Here is a 20,381-nt window from a genome sequence, read left to right as displayed (position 1 = left end):
CTGCCCATAATTTTCACAGCCACGCTAAAGTAAGTGCGCCCCCCTCCTCGCCTCTTGCTGTCCCTTCTCGGCTCGGATTCCGGAGGGTTTGGCTACACAGTTCCTGCGCTTTGGAGAGATTTCTCCCCTTCTTGGTCGCCCCCTCCTCTGCGGCTTCCCGCGCTTCTCCCCCAAATCTTGACACGTTGCATGTTTGCAAATCGGTAAAAGATCTTCTCTCTCCCCCCTTTCCTCTACGCCCCCCCCCCCCCAATCTCAGCCCGGCAGCTCAGATCAAAGCGCTTCGCCTCCCTCCCAGTGGCCGCCGCTCACTAATGGGATTGCAGTGTGGCTGGCTCTGCTGCTGCAGCCGCCGGAGGGAGAGGAGCTGCTGTACCTCTTCACCGACACTCGCCGGGTGCTGAGCCGCGGGGATGATCCGGATCTTCCCGGATTTCAGCGTGCAGGTGACTGCGGCTGCGGCCGGCGGAGCGGCCGGGGGAGTGCCGGCCGGACCGGGCATGGGGAGAGCCAGCACTGCAGCCAACGGGAACCCTCAAAACGTCCAGGGCATCACTTCCTATCAACAACGGTGAGTAGAAAGCCCCAAAGGTGTGTATGCGATCGTATGTGTTAGGCTACTTCACTTTTTTTCTTGCTTTGTGTTCAGCGGCCCCCCCCTCTTACTGTTGAATGCTTTGGGGGATGCACATAGTAAGCAAGAAGGACCTTTTAAAAGCTTGTGGACAGAAATGTTCTGGCTGCTTGAGCTTGGAAAATAACAATAGCAAAGGAGAAAGTGAAATTCGCGGTAGCCTGAAGGGTGGAATTGTTTTTCCTTCTCCTCTTCTGCTGCTGCAAAGTTTAGGATCCCGTCTGGTTATCCTTTCTCAAGTAGGAATTTCTCAATGTCAAAGCCTTGTACAAACCCCACAGTGTGGCAGCCAAGAGGCATAATTGATCACGCAAGGGTGATTGATAATTTGTTTTCAATTGAGCAAGATAGAGTTTTCACTTGGCGTTTCACCCTTGCAATTCCACACTTTTATTACAACAGTATTAGCATGTCACCTGTTACTAGGGGGAAATCTAGCAGGAAGCCCTAAGTGGGCTCAGCACTGTTGAGTATTCATCTGAAATGCATTCTAATGCAAATTTCTCAGATTCACAGACAGCTTCTTTAGGACTGGAAAACCTAACTAAGTTGGCTTAGGCAATAAGTCACAATGAAGTTTAAAGATCTTCCTCACCTTTTCATGCCCCCTTTCCCCTTCCACTAATTCCTAGACAGGTGCTAATGCTAACATGAGACTTAATTGCGTGACAGACAGTTCTTTGTTTATATCTGAACTTTTTATTTGCTTTTCTTTGTTAGTAGATCATAGAAAAGGTGTAATGATCAAAAAGCAGGATGCAAGAGAAAGTTCTCTACTGAACCCTACAACATTTACAACATTTTATTTTTTATGCTTTTTTGTGTTTTGCAAATGGGTCTAAATACCTGATTTTCCATTAAATAAAACATTGGTTGAGGAAAAGCTGAATGATGTATGCAAACATAAACGACTAGTGCTTGAAACTTAAATGTAAAACTTCACTGGTAGAAAACTCTTGTTTGGAGTCTCCAATATTTATATTTAAACGATTCAGCTTGAAACTATGATTGCTTTCCACCTCTATTTCCATCAGTTTTGAACTGCACAGTTAAGTTCAGGGCAACTCTTGGAGCACAAAATAGCATTTTCTTTTTGTGAACTTTCCTGGTGATCACTAGCGAGGAGGTTTTTAACTTTCTGCCAAACAAAAATAAAAAAACAAACCATCTCAAGAAATGTTAGAACACCCTGTTAGCCAATGAATGTTTGAAATTCAAGATGAGCTTTGTTTTGCTTCAAGCAAACACAGGAATCCTTTCTATGAAATAAGTGCAGAATGTGATAGACATAAAGGAAAGGAGGAAGTTGGCATGGCACTTGCCTCCCTTCGTTTCTTATTTGTTTTGTCACTTACAGCAGAATTCTTAAATTATAGTGGAAGCTGAGGTTTACTAGGATGCAGTCAAAACAGATTTTTTTGAAAGGAAAAGTCAAGGATTTCAGAAATTACAGGCTGTCTTGTACACAAATTAAAGGTATCTCCTGAGAGTGTATGCTGCATGGGAAGGAGTTAATGGACCAACCTTTCAATATTTAGTATTATGTTTTAATTGTCTAGTTTGTTCTTTGTGGAGAAAAAATTAAAGGGATATCAGTTATTTGATAAATCTCAATTTATTGCTAATTAGAAGATTATTGCTGTCAAATAACTATATATTATACCTTCTATTACGTATTTATTTATGCAGTCCTAAGGGCTGCAGTGCTATGCATACTTACTTTGGAGTAAGTTCCATTGAACTCAGTGGGACCTATTTCCATGTAAACGTGCATTGGTTTGGGCTGTCAATACTTAAACATTATTAGCATACGTTTGTTTCTTTTCTGGTTTTAAATCTTTTCACTTTCCTTATTTTCAAAAGGTACGATAAAGCCTTTAAAAGTAATTCCAGTGTCAACTTGACACATTTTTTTCCTTAATCTTAAAAAAGGTGTCCTGATTCTGCAAAACAGTTTCAGGGTAATGGTAGTCCGTCCACACTGTGTAAGAACCACATGACACCTGTTAACTTCATTGTTTTGTGGGAGGCCCCCCCCCCCACAACAGCATTGTTTATGAAATCCTGTAGGATTAGAAATCCCCAAACCAGTTAAAAGAACCACATTTATTTTGTTAGGAAATCTTGACTTCCAAAAAGAAAATATATATATATACCCTTGTTTATTTCTACAATATTATGTGTTGAAGGATTCTTTACACTGATGGAGATAAATCAAAAGGTTGTGAATAGAGAGTGTAGACTCTAGAGACACAGAGAGAGTGTGTCTGTAGCAGAGCTCAAGGCGCTGCTGAGGCTGCCTGTATCTGCTCCTGGGAGCTGGAGGGACATGAGGCAGGTCAAACCTGCTGCCTCCTGTGGCAGAGATCATGTTTTGGGGTCATTGACTGTGCCCTGCTGCCAAACTTTCAGGAGCTTTGCAAACTACTTGAGTATCTTATTCACTTGCCTAACAACACATGTAGCTGCTGCATTCCTTTGAATTTTTTCAAAATCTGTTTAGATTTTGAGGCAGCCTTTAGTTTTTAAGGGTCTGATTTTGGTGGGCATTCTGAAAAGCCACCTTTCCTAATATGGGAGCAAGACAGGGACTAACAAATTATTAATAATGGATCTGCTTTGAGAAAAGTCACCTGATTATGAAAGGTGGCTGTAATCCCATTTTCCCAAGGTGTTAAGATGCTCAGTCCCACCCCATATTTCAGATATTAGGTGAAGAGTTTATAAGCTACCACTGTTAAGAGTATGTAGGAACTGTTCCGACCAAAGTGAACTTTCCCTAAAGCATGCCTATAACAAGAAATATAATAACTGTATCCTCCGATAACCGCATATGCACTCCATTTGTGTGCAATCACACGGCGGCTGTTGTAGTTGGATCTCGGACAAGAATCAGTGGCCTGTGCCAGTTTGTGTCGCTAGAAGGATGTCGTTGCTTTTCACACACACGGGCTGTGTCCATGAAGAGATGCACACATGCTAATAGACTTCTGCCTATTACCCTCCTATGTGTAAACATGCACCGCTGTATACCCTGCCCTCCGAAGCACTCCCCTCTCGGTTGCATCTTCTGGTGCTGGTGTTATGATGAGACTCCACGAATGCACACCGCTTTTGGGCAGAGTTTAGCCCCAGCGGTGAGCGAGCGAGTGCGTGCGCCTGTGTCTGCGGCTTCCACAGCCTCCCTCTCTCTCCCCTGCTGTCGCCTCCACTACTCCAGAGAAGGAAAGTCTGCGAAACTGCAACTGAGTGGCGTTGTTGCGCCGGCAGCGGAGCTTCTTCCGTCCCTTGTACGCAGGAGGGAGAGCAGCCGGAGCTGGGGAAGCGGCTGGAAAATGCCCAGAAATACTTCCACAGCGGTCGATCCCGGAGAGCCCTGACTTCTCACTCCCCCGTCACCCCTCTATGGCCTGGCCTGGCTCTTAAACCGGTCCCGCGGGCGGTGCGCGCGTGTGGCTCGTAGTCACACCTGCCGGGCGACGCCAATGGCCGGGCTGGCAGCCGGGGCCGCGCGCCTTCCTCCCCCAGCCGCGGCCGGCCTCTCCTCGCGGCGCCTGGGATGTCTTCGGAGGCGGCGGAGCCTGGGCTCTCTGCGCTCCTCGGCTTATGGACGGCGGCGGCAGGAGCAGCAGCAGCGGCGGCGGCGCTAGCCAGCGAGCAGAGCGAGGCAACCTGCGCCAGGACTGCTGCGCCGGGGGGCGGCGGGAGCCCGCCATGCGTTGGCCTCAGTACTTTTCCTCAGCCTGCCATAGCCGCCGCCGCTAGACACAACACCACACACCGACACCAGGAGGGGGAAAAGTAAGGGAGAGAGAGGAAAGGGGGGGAAGCCCGGGAAGATGGCGCCCACCAAGCCCAGCTTTCAGCAGGATCCTTCCAGGCGAGAACGGTAACACTTTCTCTGTACTGAACCTGCGCCGGCAGCGCCTGCCTGTGTCTGGGGCCGCCGCCGGCTGCCCGGGGTCTGGGTTGGTCGGCTTCCATGCCCGGGAAGGGGAAGCGGGGGGAGGAGAGGCAGACGGCGGCGACTCTCCTCCTCCGCCTGGTCGTACTGCTGGGTCTTGGGAGTTTCTCTTGGTGCATGCATATTTGTCTGCTGCCGCCGCTACACACACACACGTACACAACATTGACTGGGCTAGCCTCTCCACAGCAGCAGCACCAGCGGCGGCGAGACTGCGCCTCCCCACATTGCAGGAGTCGGTGTTTGGCTGGCCGCATTGGCGAGCAGGAGAGAAGGGGGTGTGAGGCGGCGGAATTCCCGGGAGGGAACTTTTCAGCTGGCTGGTCGCGGCGATCCGGGTGGGGGTGGAAGAGGCAGCGAGGATTGGGAGGAGGGGCGCCCTGGAGAGGCGAGGAGCTCTCGCCAGGCCCAGGGTCGCCTTCTGGAAGGGCCGGCTGGGTTTGTGCAGCTAGGCCGAAACTACAGGAGGGGGGCTGGCTTAGCGGCTCTTCGCAAGTGCTTGGGCAAGTTTGGTCTACAATTTCCGCACGCCCGGCGTCTCACCTTTCTCTCGTCTCCCGCCTTTTGGAATCAGCCGGGGTGGGATGGATGGCCCGGGGGGGCGCTTAGTCCTTAACTTGTTTATTGCACGGTGGAGAGGCTTCAGGAGGCGCGAGAAGAGTTTTCCGTGGCAGTAAGTGCGAGGAGGGGGACCGCTTTCCAGTCTCTGCAGCCCTTCTCCTCTTCGCCCCCATCTACTTTTGACTGGCGGGCTCTGTGGCTGATGACATGACTGCAGCTGTTTTAGTAAAAAAAGTAAAGTGCATCTTTAGAGAAAGGTGCATGAATGGAAAGCTTTGGTAGAGATTCTGCTGTTTCTGCCCATTGAAAGGAACAGGCACATCTGGAAGAGCCCTTGGAAAAAATGGGAGTGTGGATGAATGGCAACTGGAGGGCTGAAAGATTAACAGTATGGGGAAAGGAAGTCAGCTGCCGGCCTTCTGTACTGAGTGCGGAACTTGAGTTAAGTTGAGCTCACCAAGGTTTAGCCCATGAAGCTGTTTTCTCTGTGCATGTACAGACTGCTTTCCCCTCACTAATGAGTGATTGCAGCCTACTACCTTTCCTTGAAGCAGCTCCTTGGTACTTATGCAAGGCTGGGGCTGGTTTGAACCCCAACACTTTAAAAATACTAACCAGTCCTTGCAAAGCAAATAGGGAGGGGGGAATTGATGCAAGTGATGGGCCAAAAATCACAAGGAGGAATAAAGTGAGTACAACTGGGACTGGCCAGGAGGTTTCCCTGTGTACTGAGAGGCTTGAGCACCCAGAGTAGAATGGTTGTGAAGTGACAAACCCAATTCCTGCAAGGAACAACAGCTCCCATAGTACTTCCTTCTCTAGGTGGTATATTGCAAAGTTTAAAAGTCCCCACCTGATATTATATGGCCACAGAAAGACACAAATGCATAACAGTTTCCTCTTTTGCTCTCTTACCAGTGAATTGAATAGCTAATTAAAATGCAAAATGAAAATGACCTTTGAATATCTTTTGACCATATCCTGTCAAATATAGAATAATCCAATTCTTTTAGTGTTGTAATCAGTATGTCAAAGAAGAGGTTAATTGTAAATTTGTATGCTCACGATGACAGTGTTTGTGGATGTAATCTGTACAACAGTTGAACTGTGAAGTGGTTGGATTTGAGCTGGTTTTATATATAGGTTTAAATCCAAATATACTGTTTTTGATCATGCCTTACAGTGGGGCTATGTTCATAGACTAAACTGTTGCATTTTGTGCCTGCAGCTGTGTTTGGATATGCTCAGGTTGGCTAAAAATTGTATTCTGGTAGAATTTCTAGAAATCACGTTCTGCATTCCTTTACTTCTCTTTAGCTATGAGCATTCAACATTTTCCCTCCAGTGACGGTAAAAGCGTTTGCATATTACTAATAATGTTTTTACCAGCATGCTGGTTTCCTGCACATTTAGTTTATGTAATAAGAAAGAAAAAAGTCAACACATAAATACCAGTATGCTCCATCTTCCCTACACACACACACACACATCCTTACAACAGACAATTCTGCTTTCTTCTCTATGAACCCAGTACTATATTAGTAATAAGTGTATTTGCCGGGACGGCTTCAGTAATCTCTCCAGCAGAGGCATATTTGTGTGCCATTTTGGGAATTTTTCTGAGATAGGAATCTTGAAGATAGAATTAATTTCTAGGGGAAACTTCATAGCCTGTGCATGAGTGCTTTCTTTATCACCTGTCTCCATTTGGCATTCGAAGAAGGTAAATCAAAGTGTGCGATTTGTTATTCTGCTCCACTTGAGAGCTGTACTAAATAACACTTGGTCTGAAATTCTGATTGAAGTTGTAGGAGGATATACTGTATTTAATTTAATGCCCTTTAATAGCATATTCTTGTTCAGCTCTGATGCTGTCATCTTAAAGGTTGGATCAGAGTAGTTTTATTCTGTGGGGAGTGGGAGTAGTAGTAATTTCAGGGGCAAAAGTAGCATAAATTCATGAAACACTAATAGCACTAAGCTTGGCCTAGTGTCCAGATAGTTGTTTCATACCCTAAGGGCTTATTTGTTGACATTACCTAACATTCCAAACATTTTAAGATTAAATGGCCAGTGCATTGTTAGGAATTCTGTATAGGATGTTCTGTGTCATATAAAAGAATACAATGTTAATATTTTCTTAAAACATAGTCCATGTTTCACTGTGGTCTTGAATGCTGTAGTTGTCTACTTCCTCTGAAACTGCTGTTTCATAATACCATGGCTTTTTTACTACTTTCTCAGTATTATATGCTGCGTCAATCTTGCATCCTGTTATACATATTGTTCCAATAAACCATGTTAGACTTTGACATATTAACTATATGCTGAGTTATAGCTGGAATCCTGTGTTCATATAAACACAGGTCCCATGGAAATCAGTGAGACTTGCTTGTGCGAAAGTATGGTTGGAACTGTGCTGCTGCTTATTAAAATTTAGAATTCATTTTGCAGAAGCAAGGCATTCACAAATATCTGCATGTTCTAAATAGTAAGGTTTAAAATAGTGGATAGATAGTGGATATTCTAGATAGTGGATATTTTTAAAAAACCTTTTAATTTATATGCATTTAAACTTGTTGAACTTTCTTATAAAGTGTTCCAAGGCTGCCAACAGTTGAAAAAAATAGCCAAGGATTATTCAGCTGTATACCCCTAAGAAATAAAAAATATATGCATATATAATGCATATAATATGCCGGCAGTGACTTGTAAGGCAAACTGTATTACTGCTCTATAGTAAAGGGGGGGGGGAAGACTCTTCTTTTTTGGTATTTCTAGAGTATATGCTTAAACACAGCAGTGATAAATGATGATATGCATTGTCTAACACTTGCTTTTATATAAATAGCTCCAGAAGATTGCTTAAATGATAATCGAAAATATGAAATAGGGTGGCCTTCATATCACAAGGCCAAGGGTCTACAAATGGAAAAACTGAAATAATGAAATATTTCCAAGGCAACAGACTGTCAACAAGAACAGTAATGCATGGGCATATCATAGAGGTACCAGAGAGGATATTAGATCTTATAGCTCTAGAGCTAGGAGTTATAATGACCTTTATTAAATAGAGCCTCCCACATTACCACAATATCTGTGATTCCTGATTTATGGATTAGCAGTCACTCTGATGTTCAGAATTTGAAACATTCACCCACCATATTTGGTTTGCTGCGTTTTTACTTACTGAAATCATACATTATTTAGGGTCCATATGAGGTTATTGATCAACTTACAATGTAATGTGTTCAGCAGCTAGCTAATGAGCTTCTAGCTTACAAGATCTTCACTGCCCAAAGTTCTGCTAACCAAAAGTTACAGACATACAACATGTTTGATAAACAATTTTTTAAAAAAGCAAATACTGATGCAATGTGCCCTACAATTACAATTAGATACTGTTGCAGTTGGTTTCTTGCCTACAGTGAGTAGCGATTCCTCGTGAGCAAGCTATTTGCCAGATCTCGCTCTTAGGAGCTTGTGTGACACATTCAAGTTGGTTGGTATACCTTTTAAACTCAATGCAGTACCGCTATAACATTACGTTACAAATTGGATGTTCAATCAGAGTATTAAACAGTAATGCAGTTAGAGCCACTCTAACTGTAGGCATTGTTTGGATGTTCTGGTACTACTTTTTTTTCTATTGCATATGAATTTTAGATTGAAGAATACTGGAAATTTTAGGGCTTCTTTTACAAACAGTTTTTAAAAATGGTGGTGTTATAAAGAAAAGTACGTATTCGTTAATATCTGGATTGTACTAAATCATGTGGAATTTGACACTAAAGTTGGTAACATTCTGTATGTGATAGGAGTGTAGTATTGACATTTACATTTGACATTTGTGCATGGATAGGAATTGGATATGAACTGAAAATTATTTAACCCATATTAGCAACTTCATGTTATTGATATAGAGGAGCCTTTGTGTGACAAACTCCAAGTTTTTTAGGATCATGATTCTATAGTGCAATATGTTACATGTATAAGATCAAATGAAGTGTTATTCCAGAATAAGTTAGACCATATGTTAGGGCATAAGTTGCCTTCTCATGTATCCAATTCTAAGTACATTTATTTTGAACTAAGTCTTATTAATTTTGTTAAAGTTCATTTCTGTGTAACTTTAGAGAGGACTTTAATCTTAGAATTACAGTTTTCAGTTGTAAGATATATGAGCTTTCAAAGTACTTTTTAAAAAAATGGAATGTATAATTGGTTATTTTTTAAAATATTTATTTATATTTCAATTTATATACCACCCATCCCCAGGGGTTCTGGGTGGTGAACAGTTTAAAATCAATAAAAACAAGAAAACAACAATACTAAAATAAATATACAAAACAATAATGAAATAAATTAACCAAGTGCAATGGTGGGGAGAACCCCCCCCCCCCGAAGGTGGGAGGCCGACATTATAGTTGTTGAGAGGTTTAAACTGATATTTTAAAAACAATGGTTTTGTAATGCCATTGTTCTATCAGAGGTAAATACTTGAGTTGCTGATATCTATAGAACTTGTAGGATATGCCTCTGAGAAAGCAGATGAGCGTTGCTTCTGTATCAGATATTGTATGGTGGCTAGCATGACCACTAATTTTACCATCTACAAAGTGCCTGTGAAATAAATAATACTCCTGTGGCCATTTATTTTTACAAGCCTTTCAGTAGAAGTATTTGTTAAATTTATAATATAGTTGTGTAATACACATCTCATTTCAAGATATACTATACTGGGAAAGTATCTTTTAGTTTGTTCTTTTGCAAGGAAATGTAAATTCAGGTCCTGTTGTCATTAAAGAACAGCAAGAATTAATTCTGTATGCATCTAATCAGAATGAATATATAATGTTTTTAGATTATATTTTTCCATATCTTCCTCCTTCTGACGGTGATTTCAAAGCTCTTGATTACTTCAGCTATAGTATCTCTACACATACTTTCTGATTCTTACAAGGAATTCAGAAATAAATACAGATTGGTCATTTATTTAAAGGACCCCTCTTCACAAGTTTTATTCTGTTTGGTTTCTGAAGTTCAAACGTATGTCTTTATACATAAATGGGGAAATTCTGTCCTATTGAAAGAATGGGTTTTTTTTATTTGATTTTACAGAAGACTTGTTCATGTGATCAGATATGCCTGGAGTTGTTTCAGAGCTAATTCAGAGTTGTCTTCCTTTTTTTAAAGGTAAAGTTATACAGCAAAGGAACTGCAGAATGATTTTAAAATACTGTCTTATTTGCAGCGAATACTGAACTGGACTTGGCATAGTGAAGAAAATGACCATACATACTGTTGTGTAATACTGATGTTGACATGAATGTGAGGTGGAACAAGGTGAATATATCCATGGCTCTTCTTCTCCTCATTATAGATTTATAGCGTATCTGGTCAAATTTAATTTTAATTGCTACAGAACTAATCTTGTATGTATGTACCATACATAATACATTATTCGAGGTTTGTGTGGATTTATTTTTAAATGCATACTAGTGTTTATCCAACAGTATGTTTCTGAGAACAGAAGTAAAGGTGATGGTTCTTCTACATGCCAAATTGCTTTTGCTAATCCAAGAAAATGAAATGCTACATTCCCGCTGCTGTGTCTCTGGGATGGGTCATACACATGTAGATTGATGCTAGTGGGTGTATATGCTTCTCTTCTGGATGCATATGAGCTTGTGTGTGAACTAAATGCAGTACACACCTGTTTGGGCAACCATAGCTTCATTTGTATGATTTTCTTTCCCCTTTACTGAGAGGAAAGGATCAAGGGATCATGCTTTGATGCTTACACATAGGGAGAGTGGTGTTCACAGTGCTTTGTAACGTACATGTGCCCTTTCTTTCCAACATGAATTATGATGATTTGCTAGGAGAGTGTTTGAACAAATGGTCAATATTTGAATGCGATTGGGGAAAATGATTGATTTACTGTATGCATCGTATTACATATAGAAAAGGAAATATATTTGTGGGTTGGATCCTGATATTTCTGGCTCTGTCCGCACCCCGGCAGGCATATAGATCAGGAAGCCATATGGATCAGGAAATAGGGATAGGCAAAATCTCATTTTCTGCAGTTCTGCTGTTTCTCCCTACTACAGCCTCCTAATCCACATGGGTGTTATTTCACACAGATCTACTTATTCCAAGGGTCAGAAATGGTTGCTGTGGGGCGGAGGGGGGGGCAAAGCTGGGAAGACCTGTGGCTGTCAGTACTTTCTGCTGACATATCACAGAATCCAACCTCATATTTATTTTAAAAAACATTTATACGTTACACAAGAATAACTTAAGCAGTGCCGCAATAAAAACAATGTTAAAAGTTCAGCAACCTCAAAAATAAAAATCCAACCAGCGGATATATAAAAAATATAAACAAATGCCCAACTTATACATTGAGCAGAAATATAAATTAACTCCTAAAACAAGCTCCTAAAACAAGGACATTTTAATCAATTTCCCAAAAGCCATGTCAAAATATGATTTGTGAGGGGGAATATTCCATAATCTTTGAATTTGAATGCTACTACTAAAAAGGCCCTGCTACTGTCACCACATACTAAAATTCTTATTGTGGGGAAACATGGTCTTCCTTAGATTCCTTCAGTGCGTGAGTAAGCTAATGGAGAATGTGGTTGCATAAGTACTCCAAACTATTTAGGACTTTTAAGGTCAACTTAAATTGAGTCCTAAAACAAACTGAGGAGCCAGCAGTGCTGTATTGCAATCAACGTAATATGAAAAAAACAGCTTGTGTCCATCAATAACCAGGAAGGGATTCTAGACCAGATGAAAATTCTGAGAAATTGTCAAGTCAGACTCAGTGGAGCTTGTTACTGTAGTCTAGTGTGGAAGTAGCTAGAACGTGTATAATTGTGACCAGGTCAGGTATCTCCACGAAAGTTCACTGTTGGCAATTGACAAAATGTACTCCTTGTTATGACTGCCATCTGAATATCCAGCAGCAAGGTGCAATCCAGTAGTACAGTAGAGTTCCAGGTACTGGTGAGCATAGTACCATCCAACACAGGCTGTAAAAGCTGTTTCAAGATGAGCTCAATTCACATTATGTCTTTTCTTCCCCTGCTCAAAAGTTCTTTTAAATTGATGTGTTTGTGTGTTGGTATTCTGGTGACTAAAAATTTTTCCTGGCCAGCAGATTTTTGTGAACTTATTTGTACATCTGATAGACTTTTTGCATGTCAAAATACTCATTGCACCAGAAGGTTATAATATCTGCTACTTGGTACTATAAGAATTTAGCATGTCTGTGTGTATTGACTGATTAAACCATGAAGACACGACTGCTGTATATTCAAGTCCTTGGGATAAGATCACCATTTTACCACTTATCTGAAGCTTATGTGTGATAAAATTATCCTTGCAGGCATCTGACGAAGAGAGCTGTGGTTCTTGAAAGCTTATGCCTCAATAAAGTTGGTTAGTCTTAAAGGTGTTACTGGACTTTTTGCTGTTTTGCAACTACAGACTAACACGGCTAACTCCTCTGGATCTAAAATTATCCTTAGCATTTAACAGAAGGATGCAGACAGAGCAGTTTTCCAAGGGGATACATGCAAACTGTGGTTAATTATCTCTTGGTATGAGTGGTTAAGATACTGGCACTTTCTCCAGGACACGCCTTCCTTTTTGTAATGTAGAAGCTAATCAGAGAGGGATGGTTTCTCCATCATATCTGAGTTCCAGATAAATTCCACTCTGAAATGTTGACCAAGGATCAGGATCCATTTTGCCTGGGCCCATGCAGTTTCAACAGGGAGACAACAGTTGTATTGTGGTAATTAGACTAAGATCCAGGAGACATGGGTTCTAATCCCTCTCAGCAGTACATGCCTCAGAGGGTTGTTGTAAAGATTAAATCAAGAATCATGTACGCCTCTCTAAGCTCCTGGACAAAGGGTAGCATAAAATTGTGCTGCGTAAAGGGTAGAACTGGATTATTTTTCTGTAAAGGATGCACCTAAGTGAGGAAAAGATGCATGACTGATATTCAGCAACTAAATACATAAGGTAGGATAGGCTTTTTAACAAAGAATGAAAGACACTGCCAACTTCATTGAATTGTGGCCTTTATGGAAATGTATTTTTGTGTAATTTTAGAAGTGTAGATTCGTTGTTCTTCAGATTGCTCTTAGTGATTAATATGTATTTGGTAGCAACAATGGAACATATTCATTCTACATTAATGTAGAATATAAAGTAGTTTTTTCATTGCTTTGTTCTCTACCAATGATTGTCCATGCACAATGGATTTTTTAAAGCGTACTTGGATTAAAGTTTACTTAAGAACCAGTTTAAATGATCCAGTTTGTTATAGAATTATCCTTTTTAGGTTGCATACTGCTTGGGCATAATCGTATAATTTGCTAAATTTTGAAATAAAAGTCTTCTTTCTCAAGGAAAGAATAGACTTGGTGCATTGTACAGAGAAACAAAATACTCAACCACTTGTAGGTAATAGTCTTTATAGGTCAAGGTGGAGGTCAGTGGAGAGGGCTGAACGACTGAATCTTTACAATATTGGCTGTGGGATAAAAAAGGACTTTTGTAGAGTGTGTTGTTTATCTCTTAACCTTCATAATGGCACAAAGTGGCTGATCCTATTTGTCAAGAGAATCATTGGATACAGAATTGGTTGTTACGCTTCAGTTCCGTATAAACCAATACTTCACAGAGATTCAAAAAACGTCATTAATACACTCTAACTTTATTTGTAAGTAATAAAGAGAAATTATAAGAAACAGCAATGAAAAAACATTAATTCCATTCCCTTTTCCTTCATTGATTTTCATTCATCATTTTAAATATTTAATAAAGCCTGTGGTTCTTGGGTAAAACTTGATTACTATGGCTTGTGCCCCTGAATTTTGGCTTCATAAGTAATTTTATTCAAAAGCTTCTGTTTGAAGATCTAAGAGCTTTATTAAAGTATCCTAATTAACCGGATGTTCCCTTTAAAATTAACATCTTATTTTGTTAGTGTTTGTAAAAACTATACTATATTTGCTATGTAAATGACTAATTTTTGTTGGAGCTGTATGCTTACTAGATGTGTCATTAAAAAGGACTAAACTGAATGTATAAATGTGTCTTAAATTAGGTTAAAAATATTTAAAAGAAAAATAGTCATTGAATTATTTTTAACTTCTTCCTGTTAGATATATTGTACTTCATTTCAAGATTATGTAATGCCAGCAGTTTGATGTTGCAATCCAAAGCACCATAGAGTTCAGTTTTTTAAAATGAAACTTTGTGCGATGGCTTTCCCAGTTACTGTAAGAGAGTACTTTCCACATTCTTTGTATTGCTCATACTGTGTATGAACTGATAGAACAATCCAGAGAAAGTAAAATACGCTGAAGTCCCATTGAATTCAATGTAGTTCAAATGCTGAAAATAATGTCCTGACAAAGTTGGCATATTTAAATCTGACTTTCCCTGTTGGGTTTACTCATTGCTTACACATTCACACAAACCTAAGCAGATAATTTATGCATAGTTGGCTGTTGGGATTGTGCCACCCAGTCTTGATAGTGCATTTTAAGGTTGTGTATCTATAGCAGTTACCTGTCAAAATCAGTTGCACGAATTGAGCCAACATATATTGCTTTCTCATGTGTCGGTGATTAGACCTGGCTCAGAATTTTCTCAAGTTTCACTGAGGAAGAGTAGTATGATTTTAATTCATCATGCATACATATGAGACGATCTAATGTATGGTTCTATTGATTTTAATTGGGCATATTATCTTACTACATAAAAATATATCCCATTCATACAGGTAAAAAATCACACGTTATTATTGCATATTAGCACAAGAACATTGATTTCCATGACCTTGCCTAACTCTTTACCATAAATTATAATTGAGATCCAGGTTCTTTCTTCCTTCTTAAATCCCTAGTTCATGCATCTTTTTGTCAGATCTAGATAAACAGATCAACGTGCATGTATTATTTGCTAGATCATGGTAGAATATGGATGGAATTTGCATGTAAATCCAAATATGTACTGTATGTACTGTGCCTGTATGTACTGTTATTACTTTCTTGGAATGTTCATTCACATTGTGGATCACATGTAAAGTGTACGTGATTAGGCCTGAATCATGATAAAGATATTTTTCAGTATAACTGAAATTTTGAAATTATGGTTTCTTGCATCCTACTTTCAATTTGTGACAAAATAAGCTTTCTGTATTATTTCTCAAGATCAAGGTTTTAGTTAAGTCATAGCCAGTATTATTTCTGAACAATGAATTGTTCAGTTTTTGTAAAGTTACTTTATATTTTGTCTTTTGCTAATGTTCTGCTAAGAATCTTCATTAAGATCTGGATAAGGTTACTACAGTTTCATTCATGGAGTTTTGTTTTGGTGATTTTTATTGCACTAGATTATGTAGTTACATCTGTATCACATTACTGCAATGTACTCTGTGTGGGGCTATCTTTGGAAAGTGCTTGGAAACTTCCAGTTTGGTGCAGAATGCTGCAGCCAGGATGTTGACTGGAATGAGTTGTAGGACCCTTTTCACTCCAATCTTGGCTGATTTACACTGACTCCTGATCTGTTTCTGGGCACAATTCAAGATGCTGGTGTTGGCCTTTAAAGCCCTATATGGTTTGAGGCCAATTTACCTGAAAGACAGCCTACTCCATTACAAACCTATCCAAACACTATGGTAATCTTTCAAGGCTCTGCTTTGGATGACCCTGCCATCTGGGATTAGGTGGTTGGCAATCTGGGAAAGGCCCTTCTCATTTGTGGCACCAAAATTTATGAACTCTCTCCCCAGGGAGAGTCATATGTCCCCTTCTGTTGTCATCTTCCAGCAATGGGTGAAGGCTTTTTTTTTCATTTGTTGTGCTCCTTCCTTCTTGCCCAATGTTTTAATAGTTGTTTTTATGATTTTGTAAGTATTTTAGTTCTGGTTTTAATTATGAGTTTTTGTTTGTTTTAATGGTTTTTAAGATGTGATCTTATGTATATTTTTACTTTGTTAACCTCCTTGGTGGCCCTTACGAGGACAGAAAGGCTTAATATAAATATTGTTAAATAAAAAAGTAAATAAATTCTATTTTGGCATACTGATGGTTAATACTTTTAGCTTACCTGATAACTCAAAATTATTTCAGTGTTGGGTAGCAGTTTATAAAATAAACACAAATTAGCACATGCACTATTGTGTTTATTTGCTTGATGAAAAATATATACTTTTTATATGTATCAATAAATGTAGAGCCATGTACTTTTTAAGGAGAACTCTACTACCTTATATATGTATTTATTGAATAGGTTTAGTGCCACATGTCTTATTTTCAGGTAAAGTTAAATTTAAATACATACAATGAATGGTAATTTGGGGAGGGGGGCTAATTCTGTTAAGGAAAAGTAGGCTCATCATTTTTTTGCAGATTTTTATTGTTCTGTGTAAATGTAATTTGTTAATCCTGTGCAATTTGTCATAGATAAATTTGCTTGGATTATCTTGTCACTACCATATCTGCATTCTTTTGTTCATTGCTTATTCATAATTTAACAGTCAGGCACTGAGCCTTTTTGGGATGCTCACAAAAGATATATGACCTCTACCAGCTGCTACTCTACCCTGAAGAATGCACAGCAAGACATTAGAAACGTGAGGATTCCTCTACTGATTAAAGTGCTCTTCATTTACACAGTCTGTTCATAAGAATCTCAGGATTTTTTATGAATATCTATTTTTTAAAAACCCTGTACAATTAGTTTTAACTTCCCACATACAGAAATAAAATGTATTATGATTTTCATCTGAATTTTCATATTTGTTTTACAGATGGGAGTTACAAGAGTATACTAAAATTATTTTCAGTGGGCAATTCCATGTAAATTTAAACATGTGCTTTTGTAATAATGTAAGTCTGGATTTTCCTATTTGACATATAATATTGTTGAAAGTTAGTTTAGGAAGAAGCTGATTGATTTAACCTAGCTTTCACCCAAACACTCTCAGATTGTACTGTGTGACTATCCAGTGGTGTACAGATCACTACAAATATTTAAATAGAATTCTACTTGAACTGTAACAGCACTTTAGATTTTCTTTCTTAGTTTAACAAATGAAACCTATCTCTCCACTCTGACCATCTTTGGAGAAGCTGCTTCAGGTGGCCTCTCCATCTGAAGTTAGATAGGTGGCATCCTGAGAAACGGTCTGTTTGGTCATCGTGCCAAAACTTTGGAACTCTGTCCACAGTAAGATTTGTCTCCCTTCCTCTATCATTGTCTTTTGCCAGTGGATGATGACTTTTGTTTAGTTTGGCATACTCCCAATAACTGTTATTGACCTTCCTCTTTGGTTTTGGTGTGTATGTTTATTTGTTTATATTGAATTATTTTATATATTATTTTAAACACCCTTTTAATGTTTAGATGTTTTCATGTTCACCACCTTGAAGACCTAATTTGGGTGGAAAGGCAGCACAGTTATGTTTAAATAAATATTAAATAAAAATGTAATCCTCCTCCTGTGCTAGCACATTACAGTCCAAAATAATTCATTGCTAGTTCATGCAGAATTAGTTAATCACCATCATTTTTTGTAATTAGAGCTTTGGTCCTATAAAGGCATCCTACGTATGTAGTTTTCTGCTCAGCTTTCTTTAACACTGGTTCTTATTCTAAAACAAACTGGTCTATATGCCTTTTCCCAAAATACTTCCCTTTGTGGGAGCATACCTAAGATTATTCTTGAGGGATTCTTTAAAAATAGTATCACATTGCCATTGTACAAATCTTACATAGTAGTTCTTGGTCCAGTCTGTAGAATTGTTGCTTTTAGAATTCTTAATTTTTCTGTGTGGTGTATTCCACACTTACTTTCACTATAAAATTAAATGGGAAATGTAGTTCTTTGGTATGGAAAGCATATTTTATTACATTTTCATAAAATTGGAATAATGATACTAAATATTTCAACAAAACATCTATCCTAATCCTAAAAGTGTTGCATGGAAATAAACCCTTTTGTTTTGAATTTTTACTTTTACTGGACTTTTATAGTGTTCATCTCCAAGGAATCCAGAACATTGTACATTTTGTTATCCCATATTACTTCATCAGCGTTCAGTGAAGGTCATATAGGTTGAGCCAATACGCAACAAGCTTTTGTCACAGCTGGCTGAAACCCAGGGAAGTTATCTATAGGCTGCCACCACTTTGGTACGGGTTTCCTCGGAAGGGCCCAGAGCACCCAACTGATCCCTTCTGTTTACTCTTTCCCAGTAGGTTTGATTTACTATGTGACTGAATGATGTGTGAAGACCCAGGCAGAATAATAAAGAACTTTATTTAAAAGGTTTATTAATAACTGGTGTTCAAAACGTTGTAAAATGGAGAATAGTAAAGGTTGGTGAATAAACAAACTAATACACCCTAATGCATCTAACTAGATTGTTCTTAACTGTCTCCTGGCAACTGTCTTCCAACTGTTTCACCCCTTCTGGATGAGGGAACACTCCGTCTGCAGCAGGTTCCCCTCAGCTCTGCTCCCTAGGAATAAACACCCTCTCCCTGTGGTGAGGCCTTTTATCCCTTCTCTCTGGCACCATCCCCCTACTTTCCTATTGGTGCAATTTCCCCTCAGAATCCCCTCTTACCCAGTCATAGGGGCCAAAGGGAACTTGGGAAATGTAGGCCCTGCAGTCACTTTAGTACAGGCTTCCCCAGAGCCACTAGGCCTCACTAGGAACCGGCTCATAACAGTTTTATATCTGGGTTTTTAAAAGTTCCTATACCCTGTCTTTTGTGTGTCAAGCCAAAAAAGGTTATCCTGAAAAATAAATTTCCTTTTCTGCACAAGTAACGCTGTGGCAGGTTGATAAAGATTCCTATATCCAGCTCCTGATTTGAGGGGGACCTACAGGTATCTGTGCTTGTAGAAACTGGCTGATTGCTTGCTATGACTGTTATGGGGCTCTCTTGGTCTTAGTTGCTCTGAATTCTGTAAGGTGGAAATATTTTAAATAAATAAATAAAACTAGCCTTATCCATTGAGGAGGAGACATGTAGTCCAGGTAGGGTTACCAGGTCCAGGTTGGGAAATTCTTGGAGATTGGGGGGGGTGGGTGGGCATGGAGCCTGAAGAAGTTGGGGTTTGGGAGGGGAGGGGCCTCAATGCTGTAATGCCATTAGGGTTGCCAGCTCCAGGCTGAGAAATTCTTGGAGATTTGGGGGGTTGAGCCTGGGGAGGGCAGGTTTTGGGGAGGGGAGGGACCTCAGCAGGGTTTAATGCTTTAGAGTCCACTTTCCAAGGCAGCCATTTTCTCCAGGGGAACTGATCTCTGTCACGTGGAGATAAGTTATAATTCTGGGAGCTCTCTAGCCACCACCTGGAGGATGGGAACCCTAAATGCCATAGAGTCCACCCTCCAAAGCAGCTGTTTTCTTCAGGGGATCTGATCTCTGTCACCTGGAGATCAGTTGTAATTAGGGTTGCCAGCTTCCAGGTGGTGGCTGGAGATCTCCCGGAATTACAACTGATCTCCAGGTGACAGAGAGCAGTTCCCCTGGAGAAAATGATGACTTTGAAGGGTGAACTCTATGGCATTATACCATTCTGAGGCCCCTCCCCAAAGCCCACCCTCTCCAGGCACCACACCCCAAATCTCCAGAAATTCTCCAACCTGGACCTGGCAACCCTAGTTATAATTCCAGGAGATCTCCAGCCACCACCTAAAGGCTGGCAACCCTAAGTCCAGGAAACCCTTTAATTTCCTTCTTACCTTTTGTCTGGTGGGTGAAAAGAGTTGGGGGCCCTGTTGTGATTTGGGATGAATTATCCCATCCAGAGAAATGTGATTGCACTTTAGTCTCATTGTACAAGTTACTTTTGAATTGTCCCATTTATGAATGTGGGATTTATTCATAATTTAATTTCTCTCGATTAGATCTTTATGTTAGGACTATTATGTAAACTTCAACTAAACTTTACACAAGTTCACGAGTGTTTCCACCTGTCTACATTGGTCCTGTTGACATCATTTAAGTAAAAAAAATGGGACTAGTGAAGTATAATAATAATAGGATGCATTGATCAGATGCAAGTTTAATACTTCTAAATTGGAAAGGAAATCCATCATTTGATTTCACATCCAATAATGCTTTTTTTTGAAAGGTCATCAAAAACATTTTTGGAGACCTTGTTTT

General features: G+C 39.9%; 1 protein-coding gene across 1 annotated transcript in view; it reads left to right on the top strand.

The window, feature by feature from the left end:
* Positions 1 to 413: 413 nt before the first annotated feature.
* NPAS3 (neuronal PAS domain protein 3) overlaps positions 414 to 20,381 on the top strand; it is a 1,036,342-nt gene continuing 1,016,374 nt past the window's right edge. Inside the window, exon 1 of the mRNA XM_054969956.1 lies at positions 414 to 571. Within this exon, the coding sequence (XP_054825931.1) occupies positions 414 to 571 (158 nt within the window). The remainder of the gene's footprint in view (positions 572 to 20,381) is intronic.

The sequence above is a fragment of the Eublepharis macularius genome, chromosome 2 (assembly GCF_028583425.1).
Source record: "Eublepharis macularius isolate TG4126 chromosome 2, MPM_Emac_v1.0, whole genome shotgun sequence".
Taxonomy (NCBI): Eukaryota; Metazoa; Chordata; class Lepidosauria; order Squamata; family Eublepharidae; genus Eublepharis; species Eublepharis macularius.
The sequence above is the reverse complement of the archived record's forward strand: the minus strand, read 5'-3'. Positions and strand labels throughout refer to the sequence as shown.